Source organism: Alligator mississippiensis, chromosome 1 (genome assembly GCF_030867095.1).
Source record: "Alligator mississippiensis isolate rAllMis1 chromosome 1, rAllMis1, whole genome shotgun sequence".
NCBI lineage: Eukaryota > Metazoa > Chordata > Crocodylia > Alligatoridae > Alligator > Alligator mississippiensis.
The window spans coordinates 77274786-77289799 of record NC_081824.1 but is presented as its reverse complement, the minus strand read 5'-3'; the positions used below and the strand labels follow the sequence as shown (position 1 = coordinate 77289799).

Genomic DNA, 15014 nt, shown 5'->3' with positions numbered 1-15014 from the left:
GTTCACCTACAAAATAATATGCATTCCAGAATCATTAGGTAGATTAGACCACCTGGGAAATATTTTTGAAAATGCCAGAATTACTTTGCAGAAGATTTGGGGAAAGGTCCAAGGTGGTATTTAGGTGCTCAGCTCCTGTTTAGCACCAACACCACATTTTGGATCTAGCCCTTAGTCTCATTAGTCGCACAATTTTAGCCTGTACCTTGCACGTGGGGATATCTACTGACTTGTGATGATGTCTACAGAAGAGGATGACAAATCAAATGAAGATGAAGAATTGGATAAGCAAATGGGAAATCTTGGTGATGCTGAAGCTGATAAACTGAATGAGAGGCTCTGGGGAGATGATGATGAAGAGGAGGAAGATGACAGTGGTGACAATAAAACAGAAGAAATTGGACCAGGAATGGATGAGGTAAAATAACCACACTGAGGAGAAAAAGGAAAAAAAAAAATTATTAATGCACTGTTACCTAGGGAGTGAGGTTTGACTTGGTGGCAAAAGTAAGTAACCCCTCTTTTGACATGGTGGGAGAAGTGTGTGCAAGAGAAGCAGTGAGGATTTGACTGCTGTCTGTAATTCAATAAGATCCAGTTCTTTATTCTTCATAATCAGTCTTCAAGAGCTTAGTTGGTCCTGACTAATCAGAGGAAAGTGACTGGTCCTCAGCTGTAGCATAATTCAGGAAGTTGCATCCATCCAGTGAAAAAATGCCACATTGAATAGAATCAACCTGGAATATTTAGTTCCCACCTGAATTATATGCTGCTGATGCAGTTTGTCCAGGCTTGCTATATATTGGCAATTATCTCTATTGATTGTGGCAAATATAGATTACAGCTTGTGTATTAGGCTCTGGCATTAGGAGGGGCATAGTTTGAGTAGATTCTAAAGGCCTATTTGCTTTGTGTGGGAGATGCTACCTTAGTCAAGAAAATCTACAGGGGACAGTTTGCATAATCAGAATCCTGGATTTTTATTTTTTTGCTCCATACTCAGGGTGATTCGCAGCTTGTGGCAAAAGATGACAACTTGGATGCAGGCAATAAAAATGATGACAAAAAGCAGCTGCCAAAGGATGAAAAGAAAGAGGAACAAGCAGAGGATGGTGGAAACCAAGAGAAAATCCATGAGCAAATTGATGAGGTAAAAAGGATTTAAAGCAGCATTAAGAGCAAGGCATGTCACAGCACTTATACAAGCCTGTAATATTGTACTTCTCTTGTGCCAAGGTCTATAGTGACCTACTATTGGCTGGTTTAAAAAAAAATAGTCTTAAAACAGTTACGACTAATGCGATTTTTAAAAAAAAGCAGAGATTCTTACTTATTTGCAAAGAAACTGCTGTGTTCTAAAAATACTTCTATTTCTTGTCTTTTGTGTCACACTGAGAACTTGGTATGTTGTGTATAAATGAAGAAACTTCCAAAACATTAACCTCATTCCCTGACAAGAATAAACCACATTGAGTACTATTACCTATATTTTAATGCTTCAGAATTCAAAATGTATATGCATTTGTTTTACCTAAAAATACAAATGGGTGGTCAGCAGAAACACCACATCAAAATGTAGTTGGGATGATAGATGTCTTGTCCTTAGTTGTTTTGTCCAGGAATCAGTGCATTTACCACTGTACAGAGTTTAATAGTAAAGAATTAAATACATATACTTAGTTGCATGATGACTCCATGTAGTGCTTCTGTTTTATGACCACAAGTATCTGTAAATTGCTCTTGAAAACCCTTCTGTACTGGCTTAAACACTAGCAAAACATTGAGCTGCCCGGCTGATGCTGCCCAAAGACTTTGAGCAATGGAGTTCTAAACACAGCAGAGGGTTTTTTGGTGAGGGGAGAATTCATCAGTATGAAGGGACTCAAAGATAAAGCTAGGCTAGCAGGTAGGAAATTACTTTTCTCTGACAATCCTCTCTGCTGTCTAGACAGCTCTGACAGGAGGGTGTGTACTTTAGAAAAGAGATCTTTGCAAGTCAGGATCTATTAACAGAAGTGAGCACCTACACATCCTGACCCTATAAGTCTTTGAGGTTTTCTTATAAGTTTCAAGCTTGCCAGTTTAGTTTGGCCTGCGGACTTGGATGAACTAAACGAAAGTATTATTGACCTGTTTGTCATGCAAAATGCAGTGTCATGTAGTGTTAGCTCCTGGAGAATCACTTTCCCACCTTGTTTTCTTTCCCTTTCCTTTTCACCAATAATATGTTGTTTTCTTGTTTTCCTGCTTGCCAGCAGGAGTATGATGAAAATGAGGTGGATCCCTATCATGGCAAGCAAGAGAATCAGCCTGAAGTTGAAGCTTTGGACCTTCCTGATGACCTAAACCTAGAGAAGGAAGAGGAGAAGAGTGATGAGGAGAATGAAGAAGAAGGTATAACTGAGAAGCTGTCTTAGCTTATTCTCAGAGGAAAACTAAACTGAAAGTAATGATGCTGAGGAAAGAGGGATGATGAGTTAGATACTGAGCCTGTGCAAACATCACTGTTCCTCAAAAAAAGAAATCTGTCATTAAGTTCAGGGAATTTAAAATGTTAGTTTTACATACTGATTAGTTCACAGGACAGTTTTGGCAGTTTGTGTCAAAAAGTAGGACTGGATAAGATGCTCATAATCCAATTGTACCATTTAACCTATTCCCTGAAATCATTTTAAGTAGGAATGATTCAACAGCTTCCCTAGGTAGACTGCTTTTTGTCCAATTGCTGTACTTCCTGTGATAAAATACCTTCAAATGTTTGTACTTGATGATTAGATGATGGCTAGTAAATAGGAATGCCCCCAGTAGGACCTAATTGGACCCAAGTCAGTTGTAGTTTTGAAGAGAAAATGAGTTACAGAAAATCATAGATTCTTTGTGTACAGTCTGCTTATTTTTTTCCCCTGCCTAGTTTTAAAACGCTAGGCTTTTTTCTTGTCTTTTAATGCTCACTTTCTCTTTGGTTGCCTTCAAGTTTTATATTGCTTTGCTATTCTTTAACTCAGGGGGAGAGAATCCTTTTGATATAGAAGAGAAACCAGTGGATTTAAATGGGGAAGATAAGAATGAAGAGGATACTGAAGATAGAGACAGAGAAGATCAAGATCCAGGGCTAGCAGAAGATAAAGGAGAGGGAGAAGATGGGGGAGATAAAGCAGAGGAAGAAGATGAGGAAGAGAAAGAAGCTGCTGACCAAGAAGGAGGAAATACAGAAAAACAAGAGGAAACCACAGAGGAAGATGTAGAGCCACCAAAAGAAGACAAAAATGAATCTGCTGAAGAGGAGATGGAGAAAGGAGTACTCACTGCTGACCAAGGTCTTCAGCCCCAGGTTGAAAACCATGTTTTTGTTCTATATCAGTGACACCCAACCTTTTTCCCCAATGAGCTAATTGGGCAGTGCCAGGTTCACCCACCAGCTGGAACCAGCCAATGGTCCTAATCCAGCACCTGGGGCACCATTTGACAGAGGGGTTTAGGGGGGCATGCCAGCCCCAACACAGCCCTGCAAGGGGAAAGGAGCTTGACCCAGTCCTGTAGGGTAGAAGCGGGGCATGGCCCAGCATTGATCCAGAAGTGGGGGGTGGGAGCCTGGACCGGCTCCGTGGCAGAAGGGGATGCACACAGGGCTTGGGGTTTGGGAATTTGGCAATGAGGGAGGATGGCCATATTAATGGCCACCTTCCCACTGTCACATTTCCAGACCTGTGGGGATCCCCATAGGTCAAATGAGATGGATTAGCAGGCCACAGGTTAAGCACCCCTACTCTATGAATACAATGGCGGGGTGGCATAGGAGGGGCATTTTTGTCTTATTTCTTGTTTAATAAGATATAGAACTGAACAATATTTGTGCACTAATAAGAGGCTTAGGAAATATGTTTTACCTGTGTCAGGAGTGACAGAAGCATGTGAACCAAATCCCAGTGATAGATATTGTGAGTGAAATACTGAAATTCATGCTTCATCACTTGAGTAGAATATACTTATTACTCATATAGCCTGAGTCAGCAGTATTGTTCTCAGACTGACATTTCAGAACACTGAAGCTGTTTGCCATTACTTCAGGAAGAAGAGGATAAAGGCGACCCTGAGAAGGATGAACAGCTACCTGAGTCTGCAGAGAGAATGGAACATGAAACACTAGGGCAGACAGGAGAAGAAAATTTGCAGAGTGACACAGCTGTTGAGCTGGCTGGAGCAGCTTCTGAGAAAGACCAGGCTAAGGAGGTGATACAGGTGGAAATTTCCAGTTGCAACTGGAGCAGTGTTTTATGGGGTTTTCCAAAATGCTTAGTTTTAACCTACAGGTATATATTTTGCTGTGCTCCTGATAGCACGTAGGGACTCTCACTTTAGATTTTTCTCCATGCTGTTATGTCTAGGGTAGAGCTGTTGCTATACTTGAAAATGTTATCTGCGTATGGAAATCTCTGATTTCGGCAGGAAACAACATGAAGCTATTGAGTCTGAAATTAGCTGCATGAACTTCTCTACTTTTTTTCTTTTTTTCAAATAACTCCCAAGCAGTCAAAAGAGTGTTAACATTATATGAAGTCTTGAGCCACAGAATTGTCTTATCTGCCCCTTACAAAAATAGCACGTGTGTGCAAGCATTCTGCTGTATTTTCCAGACATACAACTCAGCTCAGACATACAACTCGGCTCAGCCATTGCTCAGTTGTGTCAGATGAAAAGCTGTCCTAACAGGCCCATTTAGTTTCTAGAATTTTGTACAATAACAGCTAATGCTCATTTCCTGATCTTTCTGTTTGATGTTTTCTTATGAGCCAGAGTAACAGCTGCTAATTTTTTCTTGTCTTTCAGGAACATGGGACTGGATCTGCCGATGCATGTCAGTCAGAAGGCCATGAATCCCAGCTAATGGCACGATTGGCTTCTCAGAAACAAAGCAGAAAAAATACACAGGTTCCTCTTTCTTTTTCAGTTCTTTAAGCTCTGTAAAGTCTAATAATGAAATGAGTTGTTAACATTAAGAATCAAATTACCTAAGTCAGTGGGCAGCAAACTTAAGGCTGTGGGCTGGAGTGACCCAGTTTGGGTCAAGGGTGAGCAGGCAGATGCTAGTACCTGGCCTGGCCCATACTACCACTTCCCTCCTCAACAGCAGGGGGAAGAGTGCCCCTAGCTAGCACTTACCCATACTACTGAAACTCCATGGGCACAGGCTGGATGAAAGGTCTCTGTGGGCTGAAATTTTTGCTAACCCCTGATCTAAACTAAATTACGGGTTGGTTACTCTGCGTGCTAACATTTTGATCCAATGTTCTGGTTTGATCTCACTTATTAGACATGCATGGTGTCAATTTCTCCGTTTTCAGAGTTTCAAGAGAAAACCTGGTCGAGCTGACAATGAACGCTCAATGGGGGATCACAACAAACATGTCCATAAACGACTGAGAACTATAGAATCTAGCAGTGAAGCCAAGCAGAATACAGCTCAGCCTGAACAAGACATGGAAGGAGCTGATGCCTTTGAACACATTAAGCAAGGCAGTGAATCCTACGATGCACAGACATATGGTATGGTAGTGTCTACAAAACTTACAAGCTCTAGATTTAGAGTCCGTATTAAAATTGAGATCTAAAGCTCCTATTATCTGCAGTTTTGCCCACCACCATATTTTTTTTAATTTTCAAGTGAACTATGCTTGTTTCTGCAATTATGCTTTTTTTTAAAGGGATGACTACTGAACAGTAGTCACTGTTTTGTTAGTCTCTGAAAAGTCAGACATATACATGAAGGTTAGCATTTTTGAGTGCCGAACTGCCCAAGTCACTGTTGAAACGGGGTCTTACTTTGTAAAAATTGTTACCTCAGTTGTCATTTGTTTATCTAATAGGTCCCTTTTGTGTTAACTGCATATAAAGCAAGTCTCACTGGCTTTTCCCAAAGCACTGATTTAAAAAGTAATGCAATGACTTAATTCATTCACCTATTTTAAGTAATAAGTTTTAGAAAGGAAGCTAATGAAGAATGCAAGAAGGAAACTAATGATTGAATAGTAGCTTAGATTTTTCCACTCACTGAAGTTTTTAAGCTATTTTTTTAAGTGTAATCTCGAGAAAACAAAAAAGTGATTCAAGAAGCTGAATATGAGTCTTTCCTGATATGGAAGAACTTCAGAAAGCAGAGATCTTATTGTTTTGGTTGTAGTTGTGGTTTTGGTTTTCTTCCGCTTGAATGGCCCTCTTACTCTCTTTATACAGATGTAGCCAGCAAGGAGCAGCAGAAACCTACTCTGCCTCTCAGTGAAGAGAAGGAAGAGGTGGATTCTGAAGATGCAGCCATGGAAACAGAAATGCAGAACAATGAAGATTTGAAAGCTGTAGACATAGAAGAACTGAAGCCTGAAGTAAAGAAGTCTGGGATCACTAAAAACTCTGGTAAATGCCCCTTAAGTATACCTAATTATCCATAAAGAAATCCTGCATTTAGTACTGAAGTATCTGCTTTTAATGGTCTCTTCTGATTCTCTGCCCTAAAACCTACCCAATTAGCAGCATTGATCTTTTATTGAATTGGTTGAGTGACAGAGTGCCTTGCTGTTTTCTTTCGAGTTAATGGTCTCTAATTTTTTCCCACTTCTTCATAGAAGTGGAAAGCAAATGGTTTCCACTTAGGTAGGCAGACTGCCAGATCCGTTAATTGGCTTGTAACAAGCATGTTCAAATCCAAGTGTCAGAAACACAAGTGCATGCAAGAAAGCCCAATTTTCACAAGACAGCAGGAGGTGGAGGGGTGGGCGAAATGACATCATGAAGCACAACAGCATTGATGTACCAATTACAGAAGTAAGTTGCATGGATAGGCTAAGTAGGAATAGGGTAATGAACGGAGTTGTCTCTAAGGAAGAGGGAACAATGACAATAGAGCTATACATGTGATCTGAGGCAGAGGGGAGGATGCCAACCAAGACAGAAGAGGCTGGATGCAAAGAAATGCCTCGACAACTACAGCAGCAATATTTCATTTTAATCCGAGTTAATGAAACTAGAGCCTGAAATTTACAATGACTCCCTTATCAAGCAATCCAATGGCCGACTAAAGAGAAATGATGAAATAAGTAACTTTTCCAATCTGAAGCTCACTTTTTATTTTCTTTCAGGCTAATCTCTTTGTTTATGCTTCTTAAACTGACTAACTTTCAACGTGGGGCTGATGACCAGTAGAAATAAATGTATAAGTGCAAAGCAAGATGGTACAAGCTTTTGTAGCTGGGCATATATTTGGATTTGTTCTCTACTCTGTACAACGTTTTGGTTTTCCCCAGAGTTTTTTTACAGGGCAGACCTGCCCGCTACCTTATATCTGGGGCTTTTCCTGTCATATCGCCCTTCTGTCTTTTCTTGTGATAAAAGTAATTCTGCTGCATTTGCAAGATGGGTCAATAAAAGAAATAGTAGCAATAAAAGAAAACTGCAGTCCTTTGTTTAGACTTCTTTACATATCTTTCCTGTAAATGAGACTTAAATTTTTTAAATGAATCCCACAGCTGAAATGCATTACTTTCTTGTGGGACAAGGAACCATTGGCATTGTTTTTATTATCGAGTGATAATGTGATGAATATTATGTTCTATCACCAAGTTTTCAAACACCTCCTATCAGTCAGTGCTGATGTCCAGAAGAACAGATAACCATATGATAAGCTAGGACACAAATTTGGCTTGACAGTCACTCCCTGTTAACTGCCTCTATATGCATCTTCTTATTTCCCAAGTGAAAGCAAGAGTAAGCAGTTTACTATATAGTAGGAGCCTGCACACAGGAGTTACCAGGAAGAAGCTGATATGCAGTAATTCACACCCTAGAGTACACCTCACTAATTGGTTCATGTGGCCACACCCTGTAAAAAAGCCTAGGTAACTTCTAAAAATGAATTAATGCTTAAAAAAAATAATCCAGTAGTGCAGGGCTTGTTCAGCAGCACATGTTTCACATGCAAAAAGATGTCAAAGCAGAGAAATGGGCTAGGTAAAGAAAACTGTATCAGTGTACACTAAAGTGGAAGTACCTAGTCTTTACACTGTTATGATTATTGTGTATCCCCTTCAAGGATAACTCTTGTTTACCTTCCAAAGTATCTAAACTCCTGGACATTTCAGTCCAGATACTACCCAAAACCAGACCCTGGATGTATTGGGGAATGCAGTGTTTAGTAAATATGCATGATATGACTCCAGGATCTGATGAAGCAGAGTTGGAGATGCAGGATGTCACAGATTCTTGTGAGGATGTCAAAGATTCTTCTATAAACAAGCAGCCACAGGCATCAGAAGAGGATCCAGAGAGAAACAAAGTCTCTACCATACACACAGCCCATCGGTATTTGATGGATCCCACAGTCCAGGTATGATGCCTTAAAGAGTCTCCCTCCCTCTCTTGTTTTAATTTAAAAGGGAGTGATAGAGGAACAAAGATGCCATCCGATACATCTTTACAGCTGAAACATGTTCATTTTGAAAGTAAACTCATATTTCCAGTACAGGGTTACCTCTGGGATGACCCTCTGATGGAAAAAAAACACTTCAGTTTTATAGGCTCTAAAAATGTAGAGGGGGACCCACTGGCCAAAAGCCAGTGCAGAGGGAAAGGAGGGAAGGAATGGATAGGCCTCATAGAGGGGTTATGGCTGCTCTGTGGCCAAGAAATGGTGCAGCCTTATGGACAGGGAAGGTTGCATATGCTTCACCCCAGCAGCTTTCTCCTGCAACAAGCTAGTCACAGATTTTCCAGAAAATGTTTTGCCTTCCCTTGTGTGTAAGCTTTGCTTGCACAGCATAACAGAGTCCTAGGAAACTCTGGAGCCTATTGAACATTCAAAGTTACAGTTTCTGCGAGAGGGTATAATAAGCTCTGGTAATGCTGTTTATAATTAGTAGTTCTGGCACAGGCAGTGAGGAGGCCCAGTTTATGAATGAGGAATACTTGCTCTCAGTATCTGTATTGCAGAAGTACCTGTCTTCATTTTTATTATTATTATGGGTATTTTAAGCTCTCTGAAACAGCTTAACCAGGGATGTTAAACTCATTTTGGCATTGAGTGCATGCTATGTGAGGTGCCCATGCTTTATCCTGGCACTGGTGCATAGGGCTGGTCTATGGGCCCAATCCAGACCACCCCAGACTCAGAGCCAACAGCAGAGCCAGTCTAACAAGGTAACACATGACAGGGCATGTCCTTTGCTCCCTGCAGCATACATGCCCAGGGCATGGAGTGTGCAGGGCCTGCATGTGGCACCTGGATCAGACTGGTCCTGTATGCTGGCTAGGGGACCGATCCAGATGAAACCCACAGACTGTCCCTGCATGCTGGACTGGTTTGATGAGGGAACCACATGCAGCATACGCCTCCAAATGGCCCCCTGTGCGGGGCTTGGATTGGCATGTGCCACTGCAGCATGGGGTTGGTCTAAGACCCACAGGCAGGATTGTAGGGCTCCATGGGCCAGATCCAGCCAGCAGACTGTATCTTTGGCAGCCCTGGCTGATACCTTATTATTTCTACAATGATATCTGTTTGCGCCCACTGTACCCCAACTTTGGTTATTTTAGCAGAGGTGTACCGAAGTTCTTGTAGGTAGTGGTTGTGTCAAAAAGGAACAACCAGGACAGATGTAGGCCTTGGCAGTAACAATAAAACAGCATTTTTTTAAAGCACCATTGTCTGCAAAGATGTGGGTCTTTTGTTTACTGAGTAACCAAACATAAGACAGATGGATATATCCAGTGGCTCAGGTAGACTGAAACAGGAAGGGGAGGTTTTGCAGTACCAGTTAGAAAGGAGGGTAAAGCATTGCTTGGCTAAGCCATAGAGAAAACACAGCGCTCCTGATTATTTTTAGCAGCATATGGAAAAGCTGTGGTTCTTTGAGCACTGTCCTCTCTCTCTCTCTCCTCCCCAAGTTTGACTACAGTAGATGCCTAGAGAGACTTCTTACAATTCCTTGTGGATTAATAATTTATTGGCACTGTTTTATTTCCCATGATTTTGTAAAAATATTTTTAAATATGAAAACTATTAAGGACTTTGTTTTAACTCTGCAGGTTTTAGAGATTCAATTTTAAATGTACTGCAGTTTGATTAAGTTACTGTCTAGTAAATTAGGAATGCAAGTCCCCACTTCATTTACTGTAAATGAAGACTGAATGAATATAAAGTAAGTCTTTATCTTAAAATAGGTAGAAGTTATCAAACGGTAATACAAATGTGATAAGTAATTAGCCATATTCCTCTAATCCATTAGTTAGTTACTCAAGTGAATCCTTCTTTTGGAAATTTTAAATATGTTGAAATTAAAATTAGTTACTTAAGGCAATTTAAATCAATCATCTGTAAAACCTTGTATATCCAGTATAACTAGAAAAACCAGAGCTCTGACTGCATTGTTTTTAGCAGTTCTGAAGATTTTTTTTTCATGCCTGTTAGTCCCAGAGAGAGTTATAAAGCTTACTTAGATTTTTATGGTGTCAAAAAACCTTCAGTCACTGATTTAAATGAGCCCATCTGAGATTCTCATAAATGTATTTCTAGCCCATCATTACAGACCCTGAAGAGCTGAGACAGGAACTGGAAAGACAACTGGAAGCTTGGCAGACTCAGCAGCCTGGAAGCCCAGATGAGGTGAGTGAACCTTAACTTACACTGGCATCTCTTACCCACATCGTTTCATATGGTTACACTACTGTAGTCACTGATGAGGACTTAGACTAGGACCTAATTTTCATACTATGTACCTTTGTCTTTAAAGGAGAATTTAAGCACTACAAACTTAACTCCATTCCTAAAATGGGCATTCATTCAGATCTTATTTCTAAAGCACTGCCTACTGTTTGTAGAAAGCTGCTTTGAACTTGTACTGGTAATGACCTCTACAACTCGCATCCTGAGAAACATTCCTCTCAGCCTGCCAAGTCCTTGCACATTGCGTATGTCACATGCCACTTTAAATTAATCCATTATTGATGGAAGCTGCCTCTTTCAACTGAAGTGTTGCAGTGTCTGTGTCTGGATTGTCTCAGAACCGGAATTTGATGGCAGAACTTCTTTCAACCTTGCTGTAGTAACTCCAGCTATGAACTGTAAATTATATTTAAACATTATCCTTAAATTAGGATTGTCATGATAAAGACTGTTGCCAAATGTTGTAATTATTAACGTCAACTAGAGGGGAACATGGTGTTGGCACTCATGGCCCAACTGATATCAGAACTCTAATGTTCTGATAATTTCATTAGGCAGATACTTTTACAGGCTGAAGATACTTATCTATTCCTTACTAATTAAATGGAAGTTACAAGTAAAGTAAGATCAATTAAAATGGTTTTCTCTCCATTAAGATTATTAACAAATGTCCTTCATATTAGAGTGCTAACATAGCCATGACTTTCCAGAAGTTGTGTGAGGCTTGTTGTTTGAGGCTTTATCCCGACTACGTAGTTAGTCTGATATCACCTTAAGATATCCTTGCCTCTTCAGAGGGGCAAAGTTGTAGTGAAATTGGATGTCATTTGTTTCTCTACTTCTATCTAATTTAGAGTAACATGTTTCAGATGCACTTCCCTTGTCAAACTAGGATCCTTAGGAAATATTGTATATGTTACCTGCCTTTTCCTAGCACAATAAAGCCTGATTTTCCTGGGCCCCTTTGCAAGTGGCATGTTTAAATGTCTTTCTCCCATTTCAGGTCAGTAGTAAGATCAGCTGCATGAAAAAACAAGTTAATTCCATTCTCTTATTGTATGTTGGCTGTTATCTATTCATGAGTGGTCCTCATTCCTTCTGCCAGTGGCTTTCTCATCTCTTAGTTGGACTCCTCTGGCAATGCCAAAATGTAACTGTTATTGCACCAGTTACTTCTGCAACAACAGTATATTGACTGCTCACTAATGCATTGTATTGATTTTTTTTTTTTCAGTCTTAAAATGTTTTATTTTGAATGTTGCACATAGAGGAATCGCAGACGTCAGTCCTCTACTGGGCATTTCCCCTTTTAATTTTGACTGCAAGAATGTTCCAGGTGACCCTTTCTGGATTCATACCTTTGCATCAATTTATTTTGTTTTGTTTTGGTTTTTTTATTTGCAATATTGCAGGAAAGGGCAGCAGCAGAGATGTGGCAGAGGTATTTGGTACTGACAGCTCCTCTTTCACAACAGCTGTGTGAACAGCTACGACTTATATTGGAACCCACTCAGGCAGCCAAGTTGAAGTAAGTTTTGCCTCTAGCCTCTTCACTTTTCTTTTGTCTGCCCATCATTTTTACAAGTGCAGCTTATTAGTGGCAACTCAGTACCCTGGTTTGTAGCAGTTTGTTCCCATTTTATATGTACATTCATTCTTTAATTAGTCTTCTAGGTGATTTACAACATGTAAATGATATATAGTAAATAATGATTTTTATTCTGCCTGAGCCTGTCTATTTGCATTTTTATAAATAGTGGAGAAACTAATTCGAACTATAGTTTTAGCAAGCCAAAAATGGTCTCAAAACCTTTTCTATTTTATTTGCTTTTTATTGCCATATAATTTTGAACAAAATATAAAAGGCAAATAATTTTTTACCAAGATATTTTCAAAACTAAGTGCCTAAAACATGTTTTGAAGTTGCTGTCTTCTAAAATTGTAGAGCATTCTACTCCCCTTATGAGCCCAATTTGTAAGCAATTTAAATATGGAGAAAAGGGCTTGATTTGAACACACTCCATTTGAAGCTGTAGGCTGATATTGCTGATGATGTCCGGTAATTGTGTCGGCATAAAGCATTTTCAGTAAAATACCTCTCCTCACTCCTCTGTTTGCTTCCTTACTATTAGAGGTGATTACCGAACAGGAAAAAGGCTAAATATGCGCAAAGTGATTCCCTATGTTGCCAGTCAGTTCCGAAAGGATAAGATCTGGTTGCGAAGGACCAAGCCCAGCAAACGACAGTACCAGATTTGCTTGGCCATTGATGACTCATCCAGCATGATAGACAACCACTCCAAACAGGTGAAATAACCTTGTAAAGAACCTGTTGCATAGGAAAACAATCCATAATGAAGAAGTGGTATGGTAGACAAGATATTCTTTGGCTAAAAGCAAGAATTTTTCCATGTGGAAGGTTCACTGTTCTTGAGCAGCTTGACTTTGATAGAATGTTAAAGTCCTAGGAGTCCACAATTAATTTAACATATTACTTGTACAAGTTTGAGATTAAACAGTTGATTAAACCTAGTAATTCAGTTGAATTGCAGTATGGAATGTGTGTGTTCTGCATCCTCTAAATCAGGGGTGCTCAGCCTCTGGCCCCCATTTCATCCAGCCCCCAGGGCTTCCCATGAGTTCATGGGGAGCCTCACAGGCCATGACCCTGCACATTAGATGGGATGCCCACAGGAGGGGGCAGCACAGGGTCCCAGAACCCAATCCTTGCATGTGGGGTTGGGTGGGAGCAGTGTGGGGCCCCAGAGCCTGATCCCAGTATGTGGAGATGGCACAGAGCCAGGCAGTGGCAGTATGGGGCCCCAGAGCATGATCTCAAGGTGGGGCAGCCTAGGGCCCCAAAGCTTGATCTTGGAGTCAGGGCAGCATGAGGCCCCAAAGCCTGTTCCTAGCACATGGGACTGAGTAGAGCAGGGGCAGGTAATTATTTTGGGCAGAGGGACGCTTTCCGAGTTTTGGCAAGTTATCGAGGGCCACACGGGTAGCCCTGCCCCTTGACAGGTGCCCCACCCACTGGTTGCCATCTTGGGATCAGAAGTCCCACTCCCTAGCCCCTAACCTTTGCCACCAGAAGTCCTTCCACTTGCCCCCTGGAAGTACTCCTTTCAGCAAGGGCTTTTGCCATCTCGGAACCAGAAAAATACCAAATTATGTTCTAAAAATCAAACGTTACTACAACATTTGTTAATTTCATTTCAAAAAATATTTTTGTCCTGATTTACATGTGTTTGTGTAGTGTACGTAGTGGGGATAGTATAATAGCTTAAAATGAAGTCTTACTCTTGTACGATGTGGGAAGGTGGGTATGTGGGGTGTGGGGGAGGGTGTAGGATTTGTGGGGGGTGGATAGGCTTGGGGGGGTTGGTTGTCGGGTTGGATGGGGGTGGATTTTGTAGGGGGCTGTGAGTGTGTGGAGGGGAGGGTGACTGGGGAGGGTTGTAGCTTGCATGGATGGGGAGTGTTTGCCCACAGCCCACCCCCCCTTGGCAGGCAGAGCCCCCCACCAGTGTTCCTGCAAGCCTGGGCTCCACTGCTCCTGGCCCTGGGGCACTGGCACAGGCCCAGTGCTTCCACTTGCTGCCCCTCCCCCTTGTTTGCCACCGCTATCCTCCCGCTCCCCCCATCTGTATTTCCCTCAGCACAGGGAGGCAGGAACAGTCCCAGGCCAGAAGCCCCTGATAGGCAGTATTTTTTTCTAATGTAATATCTGTGGTACTTCCAAGGTAGTATTTCATATGCATACATATGAAAACTAAAAGGAAACAAATACTTAAGAGGCTTACTTAAATTTGTTTTACTAGAGTATAGAAATTACTTTATATGCTTTTAGTGCAACATGAAATATTGGAAAGATTGATTGGGAGCAATCTTATGACTGATTTGTTTAATTTTGCTTTAATATTTTTTTCATAGCTTGCATATGAATCCTTGGCAGTTATTGGAAATGCACTGACTCTTTTGGAAGTGGGACAAATTGCTGTTTGTAGGTGAGGATATTTTAAGTCTGTAATTTAGATTAGTGTTTTAGAGCCAAATAACAATACTGATTTGCTTTTAGTAACACACTTTTAAAACAAAAAATTTGCACTTTTTCAGTTTTGGTGAGACGGTCCAGCTACTGCACCCATTCCATGAGCAATTCAGTGACGAGGCAGGAACACGGATATTGCGTCTCTGCAAATTTGAGCAAAAGAAAACTAAGATAGCTCAGGTACCATTAGCAGTATTGTGGCTTGATATACTCTGAATTTATATGAAAGATAAAGCATGTCATGAGTGACACCTT

General features: G+C 40.9%; 1 protein-coding gene across 4 annotated transcripts in view; it reads left to right on the top strand.

The window, feature by feature from the left end:
* Nucleotides 1-15014, top strand: part of MDN1 (midasin AAA ATPase 1) — a 154197-nt gene that overhangs the window by 132457 nt on the left and 6726 nt on the right. The window contains exons 86-99 of one of the 4 annotated variants that reach the window (XM_059732015.1): nt 249-418; nt 1004-1150; nt 2259-2394; nt 3006-3331; nt 4069-4239; nt 4828-4929; nt 5343-5544; nt 6232-6408; nt 8208-8374; nt 10559-10648; nt 12121-12236; nt 12841-13015; nt 14642-14715; nt 14825-14939. In XM_059732015.1, the coding sequence (XP_059587998.1) occupies nt 249-418; nt 1004-1150; nt 2259-2394; nt 3006-3331; nt 4069-4239; nt 4828-4929; nt 5343-5544; nt 6232-6408; nt 8208-8374; nt 10559-10648; nt 12121-12236; nt 12841-13015; nt 14642-14715; nt 14825-14939 (2168 nt within the window). The other 3 variants (XM_059732018.1, XM_059732014.1, XM_059732026.1) reach the window with 3 other exon arrangements.